This window comes from Spermophilus citellus (genome assembly GCF_964194105.1).
Source record: "Spermophilus citellus genome assembly, chromosome: 14".
In the NCBI taxonomy this organism is placed as follows: Eukaryota; Metazoa; Chordata; class Mammalia; order Rodentia; family Sciuridae; genus Spermophilus; species Spermophilus citellus.
Genome location: NC_138194.1, coordinates 56392121 through 56404202, shown reverse-complemented (window position 1 = coordinate 56404202; position 12082 = coordinate 56392121). Strand labels below are relative to the sequence as shown.

The window sequence follows — 12082 nt, the reverse complement described above, 5'->3', positions numbered from 1 at the left end:
TTTTACTATGAGAGAGGGTCTTGCTAAGTTATAGGACAATTTGGCCTAGAACTTGCCACTCTCCTGCCTCAGCCTCCCAAGTAGCTGGGATTACAGGCCTATGCCACTGTACACTATGTTTCTGAACTCTATTTCCTTGCCTACAAAATGGATATAGAGGGCTGGGGACATAGCTCAGTGGTAGGATACTTGCCTAACATGCTCAACTTGATCCCCAGCACCACATATACACAAAGTATACTGAGTATCAAATCTATGCTTGCAGGCTATATCATGGATTAGAATAAGTAAGATGACAGTCTTTTCTTAGTCCCCAGCTCCAAATAATAATAATAGTAGCAGCAGTGGTAGTAGTAGTAGTAGTAGTAGTAGTAATAATAATAACAACAACAACAACAATACTGCTATAGGGAGGTCACTTTCAAAATATTTTGATTCAACTGGCTTAAAACTTTGGTTATTATTCTCTAAATCAGAAATTTTCCAACCAATGTATTGGATTCTACCATCAGATCTAATAATTACTTAGACTTTTAATAAATATATCAAAATCTGTAAAACCAGACATGTGTTCCTCCACTTTTATGAAGCTATTGCCATTCATGTGATATGGAAACTTCAAAGTCTTCTTTAGTGTTTTTTTTTTTTTTAATGCCAAATCCCTTGCATTTCTTCTCTGATTTCTACTCTTTATTTTTGGGTTTAGAATGACTGTCTACTTCTTAGGTTTTTCCAAACTTGTTTTCCCTCACGTGTTTCTAGCCTCAAGTTTAATCTTTCTTAAGAATTGTTTTGCTCCTTTAATGGTCTAAGAAGGAGTTTAGAGCCACTTAAAATTTTCGGTAAATTATTGATGACATCCTCTCAACCTGTATTTAGGTAGTAAATAGTGTCTTGTTCTTTTTTTTTTTTATTTCACTTCATTTCATTTATTTAATTGTAACAAATACCCTCTGGTTGAGAGATCCCTGTGTATGGGTGTCTTAAATAGAACTTCATAAAGAACATTACCGCTACTTGTTCTCCATTACTTGAAACACTTTCTCTAGGATAATGTAGTTAAACACATTTGGTTTTGCTTAAGGATGAGATATCCAATCCATATGGGTGACAAGATCACTCTGATAAACCGCTTTCTCTTCCCACTCTACCATTTCCCCCTCAACCTTTACTGTTTTTTTTTATTGGTTGTTCACAACATTACGAAGCTCTTGACATATCATATTTCATACATTAGATTGAAGTGGGTTATGAACCCCCAATTTTACCCCAAATGCAGATTGCAGAATCACGTCGGTTACACATCCACAATTTTACATAATGCCCTATTAGTAATTGTTGTATTTTGCTACCTTTCCTATCCCCTACTATCCCCCCTCCCTTCCCCTCCCAACTTCTCTCTCTACCCCATCTACTGTAATTCATTTCTCTCCTTGTTTATTTTCCCATTCCCCTCACAACCTCTTATATGTAATTTTGTATAGCAATTGGGTCTCCCTTCATTTCCATGCAATTTCCCTATTCTCTCCCTTTCCCTCCCATCTCATGTCTCTGTTTAATGTCGATCTTTTCTTCCTGCTCTTCCTCCCTGCTCTGTTCATAGTTGCTCTCATTATATCAAAGAAGACATTTAGTATTTGTTTTTTAGGGATTGGCTAGCTTCATTAAGCATAATCTGCTCTAGTGCCATCCATTTCCCTGCAAATTCTATGATTTTGTCATTTTTTATTGCTGCATAGTACACCATTGTGTATAGATGCCACATTTTTTTTATCCATTCATCTATTGAAGGGCATCTGGATTGGTTCCACAGTCTAGCTATTGTGAATTGTGCTGCTATGAACATCGATGTGCCAGTATCCCTGTAGCATGCTCTTTTAAGGTCTTCAGGGAATAGTCCGAGAAGGGCAATAGCAGGGTCAAATGGTGGTTCCATTCCCAGCTTTCCCAGGAATCTCCAAACTGCTTTCCAAATTGGCCGCACCAATTTGCAGTCCCACCAGCAATGTACAAGTGTACCCTTTTCTCCACATCCTCGCCAGCACTTGTTGTTGTTTGACTTCATAGTGGCTGCCAATCTTACTGGAGTGAGATGGTATCTTAGGGTGGTTTTGATTTGCATTTCTCTGACTGCTAGAGATGGAGAGCATGTTTTCATGTACTTGTTGATTGAGTGTATATCCTCCTCTGAGAAGTGTCTGTTCAGGTCGTTGGCCCATTTGTTGATTGGGTTATTTGTTATCTTATTGTCTAATTTTTTGAGTTCTTTGTATACTCTGGATATTAGGGCTCTATCTGAAGTGTGAGGAGTAAAAATTTGTTCCCAGGATGTAGGCTCCCTATTTACCTCTCTTATTGTTTCTCTTGCTGAGAAAAAACTTTTTAGTTTAATTAAGTCCCATTTGTTGATTCTTGTTATTAACTCTTGTGCTATGGGTGTCCTATTAAGGAATTTGGAGCCTGACCCCACAATATGTAGATCGGAGCCAACTTTTTCTTCTATCAGACGCAGAGTCTCTGATTTGATATCAAGCTCCGTGATCCATTTTGAGTTAACTTTTGTGCATGGCGAGAGAAAGGGATTCAGTTTCATTTTGTTGCATATGGATTTCCAGTTTTCCCAACACCATTTGTTGAAGATGCTATCCTTCCTCCATTGCATGCTTTTAGCCCCTTTATCAAATATAAGATAGTTGTAACTTTGTGGATTAGTCTCTGTGTCCTCTATTCTATACCATTGGTCCACCCGCCTGTTTTGGTACCAGTACCATGCTGTTTTTGTCACTATTGCTCTGTAATATAGTTTGAAATCTGGTATCGCTGTACCGCCTGATTCACACTTCCTGCTTAGAATTGCTTTTGCTATTCTGGGTCTTTTATTTTTCCATATGAATTTCATGATTGCTTTATCTATTTCTACAAGAAATGCCGTTAGGATTTTGATTGGCATTGCATTAAACCTATAGAGAACTTTTGGTAATATCGCCATTTTGATGATGTTAGTTCTGCCTATCCATGAACGGGGTATATTTTTCCATCTTCTAAGATCTTCTTCTACTTCTCTCTTTAGGGTTCTGTAGTTTTCATTGTATAAATCTTTCACCTCTTTTGTTAGGTTGATTCCCAAGTATTTTATTTTTTTTGAGGGTATTGTGAATGGAGTGTTTTTCCTCATTTCCATTTCAGAAGTTTTGTCCCTGATATACAGAAATGCCTTTGATTTATGCGTGTTGATTTTATATCCCGCCACTTTGCTGAATTCATTTATTAGTTCTAGTAGTTTCTTTGTAGACCCTTTTGGATCTTCTAGGTATAGAATCATGTCATCTGCAAATAGTGATAATTTAAGTTCTTCTTTTCCTATTTTTATGCCTTTAATTTCTTTCGTCTGTCTAATTGCCCTGGCCAGTGTTTCGAGAACTATATTGAATAGAAGTGGTGATAGAGGGCATCCCTGTCTTGTTCCAGATTTTAGAGGGAATGCCTTTAACTTTTGTCCATTCAGAATGATGCTAGCCTGAGGCTTAGCATAGATAGCTTTTACAATGTCAAGGTAAGTTCCTGTTATCCCTAGTTTTTCTAATGTTTTGAACATAAAGGGATGCTGTACTTTGTTGAATGCTTTCTCTGCGTCTATGGAGATGATCATATGGTTCTTATCTTTAAGTCTATTGATGTGGTGAATAACATTTATTCATTTCCGTATATTGAACCATCCTTGCATCCCAGGGATGAATCCCACTTGATCATGGTGCACAATTTTTTTTAATGTGTTTTTGTATTCGATTCGCCAGAATTTTATTGAGGATTTTTGCATCTAGGTTCATTAGAGATATTGGTCTGTAGTTTTCTTTCTTTGAGGTGTCTTTGTCTGGTTTGGGAATCAGGGTGATGTTGGCCTCATAGAATGAATTTGGAAGAGCTCCCTCTTTTTCTATTTCCTGAAATAACTTGAAAAGTATTGGTATTAATTCTTCTTTAAAGGTTTTGTAAAACTCCGCTGTATACCCATCCGGTCCTGGGCTTTTCTTGGTTGGTAGTCTTTTGATGGCTTCTTCAATTTCATCCATTGATATTGGTCTGTTCAAATTGTGTGTATCCTCCTGACTCTGTCTGGGCAAATCATATGACTTAAGAAATTTATCGATGTCTTCACTATCTTCTATTTTATTGGAATATAGGTTTTCAAAATAATTTCTAATTGTCTTCTGTATTTCTGTAGCATCTGTTGTGATATTGCCTTTTTCATCCCGTATGTTAGTAATTTGAGTTCTCTCTCTTCTTCTCTTCGTTAGCATGGCTAAAGGTCTGTCGATCTTATTTATTTTTTCGAAGAACCAACTTTTAGTTTTGTTAATTTTTTCAATAGTTTCTTTTCTTTCAATTTCATTGATTTCCGCTCTGATTTTAATTATTTCTTGCCTTCTGCTACATTTGCTGTTGTTTTGCTCTTCCTTTTCTAGGGGTCTTGTTGTTCTTTACACTCTCCACGGCACCTAATAAAACTGTTGTCACATAGCTGTGCCTCAAATATTTGGTTTAATTTGTGATTAAAACCTGGTGAGGCAGGCGTATAGGGTTCAAAGAAATTGATGACAGTCAATAGGGACTACATGTTCCTTGCTTCAGATAAATGGCAGGAACAGAAATACAGGGTTAAAGTTTAAGTTAGAGATGATTAAAAGAAAAAGCACTGCATGATTTATGCTTAAGATCAATGGTATAAAGGCCTTTCCAACTACTCCATTGTCCAAGACAAACAGCAAAAAAACATCAAAGGATGCAAATAGGTCAGACCACAACTCCTTGACCCAAAGTACCTGAGACTCTCTCGTTTAAATGCATTTCCATGTTACAAGATACACCCACAGGGAGGACCTAACACAATTTTAGACACATTTTTATCAATATTCAAAATGAGACAGGTGCATCAAGAGACTGCAGCATAATCATGAATATTGCTATGCAAACTAAAAATATCCAAATTCCTAATCCACCACTGTATAAATGCTCTGCACTCTGACTTTCTTGTCACTCTGCCTATGGAGTGGTCACTTTATTGCCCGGCCACTCTGTATATGAAGTAGCCACCTTGCTATTCTAATCAATGCCATAAATGATTCTTTCTAATCCTTTCTTCATTAGATTTCTATCCTGCACAAGTTTAAGGACCCACTGAGTCAGTGACACTGGGTCCAATAGACCAGCAGTCACACAGCGCTTCATTAGTTCAGTATTAACAATGTTGCAACTCAATTGATTCTTATTCCTAGAATGAGTATTTCCAAAAGTGGTACCCTTTGAAGGAGAACGGAATTAACTAGTCATATGCCAAATACCACTGTCCAAGACCATGCAACGGAAATAACCAATTCCAGCGTCTAGCAGGGAAGGATTCTTGTTGTACATGCACTCCAATTCCCAGAAATACTTAAGATTGACAGTTTAAAAACCATCTTCAAATATTTCTGATCCTCTCCTGAACTGGGAGTTAATCCAGTCGAGATACTATCTCAGTATCAGACAAGAAAGCACCCATGCTAAAGGTTGAACAGCCCATTTATCCTATAGCCAGGAGCTAGAAGAGCCTGACATAAGACCAAACATTTAGACATTTCTTCTTCTCCTCTTTTTTTTTTCTTTTTAAGATGGGAGAGACAGAGAGAGGAGAGGAGAGAGAGCAAGAAAAGACAGAAGAGAGGGAGAAAGAAAGATGGAGAGGAAAGAGGGAGAGAGAGATTAAGGAGAGAAAGAAGAGACACAGAAAGGAATGAGGGAGAATGTTTAGACATTTCTAATGTTCATTTTGAGATTCTTCCTATGCAAAACACAGTCTTGTGCTATAAGAGGCAGGAGAGAGAAAAGTGTCCGGTGTATTTTCTGCCCATAAAAAGCTTACGATTGGGTTGGAGATGTAGCTCAGTGGTAGAGCGCTTGTCCCCAGCACCACAAAAACAAAACAAAACAAAGTAACAACAAAACTGGCTTAGAGTGTAGGAGACAGAGGCACTTACTCATGAGCTAAGAATCTAACTTGGATAGTCTCTGCATCATCAAAGACAACAGAGACAAGTGTCCTGCTCCAGTGTGATACACCTATGCAAATGTCACCAATGCTATATAGCATTAGATTCATTGCAAGTTACATTGAAGCACAAATGAGAGACTATCAGTTCTCCCTCACAAGGTTATAGCAGTATTAAAAGGTTGATAGAGGAACAGGATTGAAAGGAGACTTTAAAGGGAGTGAATGTTCTTCAGGCAAACCACATGGAGAATGGAATTTGTGATTGAAGGAATAGCTTTAGAAAAAGCAGAGTGTGCTGAGGAAGTTCTTGAGACCAGCCAGAGCACTGGAGGCCTTTAAGCCAAGAGAGACATTTCTTCTGCTTCATGGAAGCCATTTGTGGATATACATTTTTTATATAAAGCAGAAAAAAATAAGTGCTATAATTACAAATAATGTCTAAGGAATCATGGAGAATGTTCTTTGAAATAACAGTCTTCTTCACATATGTATTGTTTAATTTAAAAATAGGTAGTAGGTATATACCACATGCATGCATGCAGGCATACACACAGAAACACACAGGTAAACAGTGAAAGTTCTAGACTTGTCATCCACCCATCTACCACTGCTGCCGCTTATTGCCTACCCCGGATAATTACTATTTCCTGTTTCCCTTGGATCCTTTCACACTGTATCTGAATCTATAAAATCATATAGGACACATTTTTACAATTTATCACTCTTTTCTATTCAAGAGTATCATTCCACCCCAAGTTCTTCCTCTCACTTATCTCATTTAATATATCTCAGTAATGTTTTCATTCCTAACATCTTAAGAGTGCTTCCTCATGCTTTCCCCATTTTTATTGCTGCAGAATATTCATTATATAAATCTTACATAACTTATTTTAACCAGTTCCCTACAGAGGGACATTCGATTTGCTTCCATCTTTTGCTATTCCAAGCAACGCCACAGTGAGATCTGGTATAGCTGTCATCTCACATGCCTGCATGTCTGTTTGTGGGACGTGGGATTCCTGAGGCGAATGTGCATTTATTTGTAATTTCGGTGGGTACTGTCCAACTATCCTCCTTAAGGATTTCTTATTTTTCTAATATTTTCATTCTCCACTTTTAAGGCAAGGACTGTATCTTATTCATCTTTACTTCCTAGCTGGAAAATGCTAAATACATGATTACTGAATTAATTCGTACCTGACAGCATAGTTGGAGAAGGATGGAAGGAAAGTCAAATCTCTTAAAAGGAATGTAATTGTTATTGAGATGTAATAGGCTCTCTTCATTCCCTTTCCAAAAAATGCGTAAAGGGGAACAAAATAAAAACTCAATCCATTTCTCCCCACATCCTGAGAGTCAGTGAACATGTTTACCATATGTTTTAGAAAAAGCCCATATATTACTAAACTTTACTAGTTTCACCATCTTGTTTTTCTCCAAGAGGAAAGAATGTTTACATGACAGCCACAGTTTTAATTAAAATCCTGATAAAAATAGTAAGGCTAATTTTAAAAAGAATACAACTATTTTAAAAAGAATACAACTTTTTTTTTTTTTTTTTTTTGTACTTTGGAAAGACTGAGTCCCAGTGACTGGGTCAGGTGCCTATTAGTCAGGGACAGGCCTTGGAATAGATGAGCATTTCTGATCACACTTGCTCCCTTATGCATGTGAACTAGCACAATTATGAATACTAAGGCTTTCCACAGCTTTTCTGGGATATCTTTATCTCTTCTAAATTTACCTGAAGATTTATGTGTTCCTTGTAAGTACTGCTAACACAGTTTGTTGCTATCTGAATACTTTTAAATATTAGAGGACTTTAAAGGACTAAAAGCAAATTCTACCTTTGCCATGTCAGCTTTTCTTTCACAGAAAGCACCTGCTTTACCATGTAGTACTGTAATTACACAGTTACCTTCTCTTCTTTATCCATAATTTGTACAGTATACACTTTCTGCAAACATCAACAGAAATCCTTAAATCCTTAATTTCTATCCCCCCAAAATGCCCTTGACTGATCCTCAACTCTCAATCTAGCTCTGAAGGTGGCTGGGTCTCTCTAAGCACATTTATGGATGCAACAAATGCTCTGCTTTTCAGTTATTTCCCAACATCCTGGAAAATCATCGAATTTAAAGCAGTCCTTATTATTTTCTATTATCAAAATGGAGCTGATATCAATTCAATCCAAATATTCATGCATCTTCAACTTATACTCAGGGAGTAGTAGCATTTTGGCGGGGAAAGAGACACAGATTATTTCTGTCTTCCACCGCTGACAGTTTGTAGGTTGATCACAGCCATTCTAAGTCTCAGTGTCCTCAACTGTTAAGTGAGGAGGTGTGAAATTCTTATTTAGATTCATTTATTTGTGTATTTGCAGCACTGGGGATTGAACCCAGGGCCTCGCACATGTTAAGCAAGTGCTTTGCCACTGAGCTACATCCCCAGCCCTAGATTTATTTTTTTCAGCAGCCATAATTACTCAAACGTGGTTTGATGATTCATACTTAATATTTCTGGGAGCCTCCAAATGTAGATTGGCATGCAGACTCGAAATGAATAAATGAAAAAATATATATTACTGAGAAGGTAGAAACGATGAGATGTTAAAGTGATAAAGCAATGTGTATATGGCAGTGTTTCTTAAACAGGGTACAAGGATGGGTCCATGATCCCCTGACATTGTATGGAAAATTGTTTGTGTGCACATATATATTTATTTCTAAGAAGCTTCATTCTTGAGGTCTCCAAAAGGGTCTGAAAGTATTCTTTCTTTCCCAAATTGCAAACGAAGCTTCCAAATTCAGCTGAGTACTTATTTAGATGCTAGATCTGTTAACCTCATTCCTTAATTCTCTCCCTATCTTAACAGAATATTTTGGTCAAAAGGGCCCATAGCAGAAAACATTGGGAATGACTTTTAAATTCCTAATTTTAATCTTTTTTTTTTTAACCTATTTGTTTCCTAGAATTCTTTCCATGACTTAAGATATGGATTTTCCATGGTTTCTCTCTGAATTCTCGTAAGCAGGCTAAACACTGTTTTTGGTATTGCAAAGATATTTTATGTGTTGGTTACATTTAAATTTGCATTTCTTACCTCATTTAAAGGCTTGAGTGAAAATGAAACAGAACTTATTTAAATGGCTTCTCTCAGAAGCACTTATTCTGCTCTGTGTTCTTTAAGTTTGTCATATTTATGCAGATTTTTCTATACATGATTAACATTCTCCAGTCACCAGACTCCTAATTTAATGTGCTGAAGAGATTTAGGATTGGAATTGTATTGTAATTACTTGTAGCCAACAGAATTAGTTACCATCTGAAAGATTCTAGCTGTTTCCACTGCTGAGGAAAGGACAGGGTGTAACTCAGTTTGGGTGTTTAACTCTGGCTTTATCTGGTCACAACCATAAACAAGTGACCTCAGCACTCTTCTGCTCTACCTGAAAAGCCTGCAAAGTCACCTTCAGAAGACTTTTCAGTTTGTTTTTACCTTTCCTGAGAAGCTTTATCCTTAGTGCTTACAGGTTTCTTTAGAGTAATCTGGAAGTTTTGAAGCATTTTATTGACTCTACAATTATGCTTCAAGGTGACCAAGTGAAGCTTGTTTTTAATAATGACAATACTATTTCAGATATGGGATCTTTGGTAAAGTTTTGGGAAAAAAAATGTGGTTTAAAGGTAATTTTCATATATCTTGTTTATTTCTCCCTGTAACTCACCTAAATAGGCATTTGCCATCACATGTGACAAATGGGGACTTGGAAGCACCCATGGACACATGGCAAAGGTCAAAGCCAGGACTTCTGAATCCAGGGCTGTGCCCGCCACCGACCTGATTTTTTGCATTTTTTTCCCATTGATCTTCTGACAATTTGGTGAAACACTTTTCTAAATACTGTTTATAAATAAGTAGAATGAAAATACATAAGATTACTAATATTTTAAAATATAGATATCCAAAATTTTTAAAATAAATATTGTGCTTCTTTAATAAAATGTTAAAAATCAAACTTAAAGCATGAGTGTAATCTTTACTCTTATTCTGGCTTCCAAAGAGAAAAAACCAAATGATTTTTCAAGGTATCTACAAGAACATTAAGTGGATATGAAAATATTTAATTTTTGTTGGTGACAAAGCCACAGGTACTGCTTACACCAACCACCCTGATTTGTACCCTACGTTCATGATGAAAGGAAGTGTTAAATTTCACTTAGATTTACTGGAGATCTATTTTTTTTCCTCTTCCAAGTTCATAAATACCCCCAAATCTGGACTCCAGAGACAAGAACCTCCTTAGGACACAGGACAATGGGATCATGATCCCTTCTCCTTGCTTCCAGAGAGCGACATCATTTCCACCTTTCCTTTTTAAAGGGCGAGAAGAACACACTTACCTTCCAGGGTCTCACACTGGACCAGGTTGATATAGTCCTGCTGGGTCAGGAGGCTGGCTTTGCATCCTCGGACCAGGCCCTCCAGGTAGCCATGGTCCACATTGAAGTACAGCTCCGAGCTCTCAAGCATGGGGAAGTTTCGCAGGGGATCAGGCTGAGCAGCTCCGAGGCCTGGTCAGCCTCTGTACACTTGCACCAGTCTGGAAAGAGTGCTGGTGGCACAGTCTCTCAGCTGATCGTCAGGGTGTTTGTGACTAGTTTCCTCCGGTTTCAGTGGCTTTCAACACTCTATGCTCAGCCCTGTTTTTATGGCAACAGTGAGTGAGCCATATGACCCAAGTAAAAACCCTGGGAGCAGATCCTACTGGGAGGAAATTAGGACCTAAGGGGGAGGGGGAGGGGCTCCACTCTTCCCTCCCAGAGCACCAGCCCCTGACTGCAATGGGAAGGCTTCAAACACCTGAATGTTTTGTAAATATTTCCATAACTATATGAGCTTTCAATTATAAATTGCATTTGTTCCTTTTTTTTGACAACTATTAATATGCACCAAGAGAAGGCTTTTCTTCAGAATTAAAAAAAGAAACTACATAGATTGATCAATCAAATATGAGCCGGCTGTTTGAAGACTCTTGTGAAGCTAATTCTACAACATGGTTTGTAAAACAAATGTTACTAATGTTTAAAATTGCCAAGGGATGAATGCTTCTTACAGTCTAGGGGCAGAGCCCGCTGGTTCTGTAATAAATAATCCACTGCTTTGCAAAATTTGACTGTTTATAAAGTACTCTTCATTTTCTTTTTTCCCATCTGAACTGCATGATTACTTTGAGATGAGTATCTGCACAGGTACTATTACTACTTAACTCACAAATAAGGAATCAATTCTCAGAAGCTGGAAGGCAGCTCAAAATGCACAGGTGGTAATGCAGTAGGTGTTAAATGAAGCAGGGACTTAATTGTTGTGTTTAATGCTTCAAAAAGAAGTACTCATTCTCCCAGTATACTTAGATTGAAATTTTTGTCAAATAACTCAAGCACTATTTGCATATACAGTGTTTCACATTCTTAATTGGAGTTAAAGTGCCAGAAATTCTCTGGACTTTGTCTCCATATTTCCAAACTGTGTGGGCAAAGTAGAAAAGAACCAGTGTAATTCTGTTTTAGTTGCTGAAAATCACAGAGAATCAAACTTAGCTTTACACAGTGCCTGACTTTGAAAGTGCCTCCCAAATAGGATTGGCTCTTAATATGTCATCATTATCCCTCCTTCCCCTAACTGTTCCACCATCGCAAACATCCTGAATATGTTTTGTGTTGAATCATATGAGCTTGTTTATTATTTTGATAGTTCTGCAAATGGTCACACATCAGCTATTTCTCAGAATTCAAATTAATGCAAACTTGCAATGAAATTATAAACATAAACTTCTCTTTTCCTAATAATTTTTATTATGTTTTACTATTATTTGTGCACTTGAGGTTATTGTGACTATTGTAGATGTATGGCAGACATTTTTGGGGGGACAGAGCAGGGAGGGGAAGGTACCAGAGATTGAACTCAGGGGCACTCAATAACTTAGCCATATCCCCAGCCCTATTTTGTATTTTATTTAGAGACAGGGTCTCACTGAGTTGCTTAGCACC

The 12082-nt window shown here is 37.4% G+C and overlaps 1 protein-coding gene across 1 annotated transcript in view; it reads right to left on the bottom strand.

Annotated features, from left to right (window-relative positions):
* ATP6V0D2 (ATPase H+ transporting V0 subunit d2) overlaps nucleotides 1–10565 on the bottom strand; it is a gene marked incomplete at both ends in the record, with an annotated part of 62104 nt that extends 51539 nt beyond the window's left edge. Inside the window, one exon of the mRNA XM_081266653.1 lies at nucleotides 10436–10565. Within this exon, the coding sequence (XP_081122779.1) occupies nucleotides 10436–10565 (130 nt within the window). The remainder of the gene's footprint in view (nucleotides 1–10435) is intronic.
* Nucleotides 10566–12082: the final 1517 nt, after the last annotated feature.